The 5,000-nt window shown below is 40.1% G+C and overlaps 1 protein-coding gene across 1 annotated transcript in view; it reads right to left on the bottom strand.

Moving 5' to 3' along the window:
• Positions 1-5,000, bottom strand: part of LOC308076777 (uncharacterized protein) — a 17,816-nt gene that overhangs the window by 7,668 nt on the left and 5,148 nt on the right. Inside the window, exons 4-9 of the mRNA XM_080417250.1 lie at positions 4,913-4,994; positions 4,623-4,681; positions 4,377-4,422; positions 1,429-1,483; positions 1,027-1,153; positions 14-179 (exon numbers count right to left, since the gene is read on the bottom strand). Of these exons, the coding sequence (XP_080273376.1) occupies positions 14-179; positions 1,027-1,153; positions 1,429-1,483; positions 4,377-4,422; positions 4,623-4,681; positions 4,913-4,994 (535 nt within the window). The remainder of the gene's footprint in view (positions 1-13; positions 180-1,026; positions 1,154-1,428; positions 1,484-4,376; positions 4,423-4,622; positions 4,682-4,912; positions 4,995-5,000) is intronic.

The raw sequence follows: 5,000 nt of genomic DNA, 5'->3' as shown, positions 1-5,000 counted from the left end.
TGCGTGTGGTTACCAAGGTGATCCACCACAGGCAGAGCAGAGACTCTACGGTGAGTGAAGACGGACAGGGCGGTGATGAGGGGCGTGTCCGGATGGATGAAGGCGATGTCAGTGTAGGTCCCAACGGAGAGCTCTGATAGGCTCTGCTTCATGAAGGCGGGCTTAGGAAGGTCACTCAGCTACACATAGACAATACACGCACACGCACACGCACACGCACACACACACGCACACGCACACACACACACACACACACACACACACAGACACACACGCACGCACGCACACGCACACGCACACACACACACACACACACACACACACACACACACACACACACACACACACACACCGTTACAATGTTACAATGTATTCATTTATCAGACTCTCTTTATCCAGAGTGACTTACAATAAACAAGGTAAACTCCAGTGATGTAAAAAAGTATTAATGTTTTACTTAAGTAAAAGTATCAATAAATGCAATGTAGGAATAACCTGTTACAACTAAAAGTCTGGAATTCCAAAATTTACATGAGTAAAAGTACCAAAAGTAGAAAGTACTCATTATGCAGAAAGTTTTCAAATGTAGAAAAGAACATTTGAAAATAGCAGATCTACAACCTCACGATGCGTCGCATTGTGAAGCATTGTGAGCTTGTAGATCTGCTATTTTCAATTTTTCTATAGGATCATAGAATACAGAGAGACAGTGTAGTGTCTCAGTAAACTATAGGATCATAGAATACAGAGACAGTGTAGTGTCTCAGTAAACTATAGGATCATAGAATACAGAGAGACAGTGTAGTGTCTCAGTAAACTATAGGATCATAGAATACAGAGAGACAGTGTAATGTCTCACTAAACTATAGGATCATAGAATACAGAGAGACAGTGTAGTGTCTCAGTAAACTATAGGATCATAGAATACAGAGAGACAGTGTAGTGTCTCAGTAAACTATAGGATCATAGAATACAGAGAGACAGTGTAGTTTCTCAGTAAACTATAGGGCTTGTAGATCTACTCACAAAGAGCTGCAGGAACTTGAGGATCCTCTTGTGGGTCAGGATGTACAGAGCGTTTCCGCTCACCGGGTCGACCACCGGGAGACGATGGATCTGGTTCTTTATCAACGAATACACCGCCTCGAATACACTGAGAGAGAGACATAGAGACACACAGGAGAGAGAGAGAGAGAGAGAGAGAGAGAGAGAGAGAGAGAGAGAGAGAGAGAGAGAGAGAGAGAGAGAGAGAGAGAGAGAGAGAGACTAAAGTGTACATGGGTATGGACTAGTTTTATGAATAATCAAAAAGACATCAAAAGCTTCCATTGAGTCTAAAACACACACACACACACACACACACACACACACACACACACACACACACACACACACACACACACACACACACACACACACACAGTATACCTGGCATCAGGTGAGATGTGAACCAGAGGTTTAAACGTCTCCTGCAGGTAAAGCTCTGAAAAACAAACAAATAATACAAGTTAATGTCAATCTACAAATATGTTCTTTATTAATATAATAATTCATATTTAATGTCATTAAATCATAGTTTACAGGTTGTAAAACATCTGTATTCTTCTTTATTACATGGCTTGGTTGAATGCTTGATTCTGATTGGTCGAGGACTGAATTCAGCGGTGTGTTATTTAACCCTGTAAGACCCGGATATATTTCTACTTGCAAAAAAAAAAAAAAAAACCTTTCAGATGGTCTTGTAGGAGTACTTAGGATAGGAGAGGAAAATATAATGTTTTTTTATTTTTTATGTTTTGGTAAGTTTTTATGCAAATGTTTCCATATGGAAACGTTGGGTCCATCAGGTAGCAAAATTTCCTATAGGCCATTTTTAAGGATAACATGGCAAATGTGTAATTACTTCACTAAAACAACTTAAGGATTCATTTATATGGTTTATTATTTGGCCTCAGATCAATTATTAATAATATTTGGCCTCAGAACAGTATACATTATGAATAATAACACCAATAAGCCATATTTTTAAATCAATTTTATTAAAAGAACAACAAAATATCATTGATGTCTATGTCAACATCACTCTCTCCGTTCATCACGATATCCAGAACATTGCTGAGAAGCGAGGCCCTTTCTGTTGTTGTGGCATTCTGAAATGAAATAAAGACCATTAGTACATTTAGTAGTGCTTACAAACAACATTTCACAAGTCATACAATACTGTCTGGCAAACCTATTGTGTGATGATGATTGCCGCTAAGTGGGCATCATTCCATTGCCCCTAAGTACCCACCACACCTTGAATGAATAATGAACAACCCCCACAACCCCCAACAAGTACCAAAGTGGTCCCACTGTCCTTGTAGTATCGAAAGCAAATTAAACATACTGAGAAATAACAAGGGAATATATTGGTTAAACTATGGTTGAATATGTATTGTTTAGGGGGAGAGAGAAAGTTTGGGTGGACATTTTCTGAGGCTTACTGCTCAAAGCAAACAATTCAGTTTTTGTGAACAAAGGAACCAGCTTGTATGGTTCTGACTGTTAAAACAATGGTTACAAATATCATTGGAAATTAGAAATTAAAGTAAAAATGCACATATAGCCTACTCTCTCTCACTGTTTCTCTCTCTCATATATATATATATATATATATATATATATATATATATATATATATATATATATATATATATATATATATATATATATATAGTAATGCAAAGTGGGGGAAATACACATATAACTGTTTAAATCTATTGTGAAAACTATATATAAGGCTGAACAGTAGCAGGTGAACATTAGGCCTGCCCTTGTATTTTTTGCAACCAAGAGGGCCCAACGATTCCAAAAAGACACAAGTATGAATCATGCTTTAATTTCTAATTTGGGACATATATTTCACAATAATAACATATGTACATGTTCTAGACATTGTAATGTTCAACAAAAAAAATATTACAGGCATATTACTTACGTTTTTGTGAGGAATATCTTCCAGAGAAAAAAGAGATCTGTTCCAACAGAGATTTTTCAAGTTGTGATGATTCCTGGCTCTGTGGGGGGTATATATATACAAATATCCTGGCCAATGGCATTGTAAGACTAAACAATAGGACCCAATGAGCATTTAGAGGTGAAAAAATAACAGAAAAAAAAAAGATTTAAACATCTTTCTTTATAAAATATAATTGTTTCCAAAAGGGATCACTGGGTCTTAGAGGGTTAAGCCATATTTCACCAGAGGGAGGCGCTGTGGTGATTATTGGACGTCTCTCAGACTGAACTCATAGAGAAACAAACCTGTCTCTCAGTGGCGTCAGTTCAGCAGAAGCTACGCTATGACAAGGTTAGGGTTGGCTACTCCCACAGATTAAAATAAGACTGAATAAATTATCCCTTCATATGGCCAAAACTGAATATATTTTATTTGGTTCTCAGCCCAGGTTGCACAAACTGGCCTCTCCCAGTATCACTCTTGGGGGCCAGTCCTTTCCGGCTAAACCCTCAGTCAGCTACCTTGGTTGTCTGCTTGATCGTAGCCTGGGTGGTGAAAACATGGCTCTTAAGACCATTAGCAAGGTAAATGGTATATAGAACCAAATTCTTAGCCAGGACAGTCTTCGCTTATTAGCAAACTCACTGGTTTTATGTTGTTTCGACTATGCCATTGGCTCATGGTACGGTGGCCTAACCAAAGCCCTAAAAGAGAAGTTGCAGGTTTCTCAAAATAGGTTGGTCAGGCTTGTCTTGGGGCTGTCTGCAAGGGACCATGTTGGAAAACATCATTTCCAGCAGTTGGGTTGGCTCCCTCTGGCAGCCAGGTCAGTTCAACTACAGCTGAACCTGGTGCATAACATCTACATAAACACACAGCGCCCCCTGTGTACCTATGTAAGCTCTTTCAGAAGCGTAGCGAAGCCCATTCCCACCTAACCAGAGCCAGCATAGCAGACCTGACCATGCCCACGTTCACCACTGACATGGGAAAACGCTCATTTAGATTTGGAGGAGCAGTTAACTGGAACTCACTACCCCTGACTATAAAGAGCACCAGCAGCCATCTCCTTTTTAAGATAAGGGTCAAAGTATGGCTATTAGAAAACGTTGCCGAATAGTAGGGTCACTTATGTTAGCAATGTGATTATATGTATTTATGCTGTAGGTAGTGTAGCTATTGATTGTTTTATTTATTACTGTACTGTCTACCTGTATGTATTTTGTTGCAGTGTTGTTTGTCTCAGACCAAGGACCACAATGAAAACAAGTCGCAAGACTTTTCTGTGTCTGTATCCTTGACGTTACGATGAACATGATGTAACATGTGTTTTTCTCCTGTATAACGTCTAATAAAATCAAATCAAATGTCTCACCTCTCCATGTCTCGATTTTATGCTCCTCCAACTCATAGATCTGGACCTGGCAGACAGACAGACAGAGAGAGAGAGGAAGAGTTTCAGTTTTCTATATAATATAATTCAAAGGTGTGTGTGCGTGTGCGTGTGCGTGTGCGTGCGTGTGCGTGCGTGTGCTTGTGCGTGTGCGTGTGTGTGTGTGTGTGCGTGTGCGTGTGCGTGTGCGTGTGCGTGTGTGTGTGTGCGTGTGTGTGTGTGTGTTACCATGGGTGACTTGTAGTTTCTGGTCAAGATGTTGATGAAGTCTGTGATGGTCAACATTCCTAAAGAGAGAGAGAGAGAGAGAGAGAGAGAGAGAGAGAGAGAGAGAGAGAGAGAGAGAGAGAGAGAGAGAGAGAGATACTTTTAATACCTTTCATTGGTTCAAAATGTGCGCGCGCACACACACACACACACACACACACACACACACACACACACACACACACACACACACACACACACACACACACACACACACACACACACACACACACACACACACACAGTCTTACCTACAAAGCTCTGTTTGTTGTTCTCCCAGAGAGGAGCAGCTCTCACTCCGTTAGCAACCAGAGCAAAGAACGCTTTGTTTACCTGAAA

This window comes from Gymnoscopelus braueri (assembly GCF_963280865.1).
Source record: "Gymnoscopelus braueri genome assembly, chromosome: 21".
Classification (NCBI taxonomy): Eukaryota; Metazoa; Chordata; class Actinopteri; order Myctophiformes; family Myctophidae; genus Gymnoscopelus; species Gymnoscopelus braueri.
This window is presented reverse-complemented; position numbering and strand designations above follow the sequence as displayed.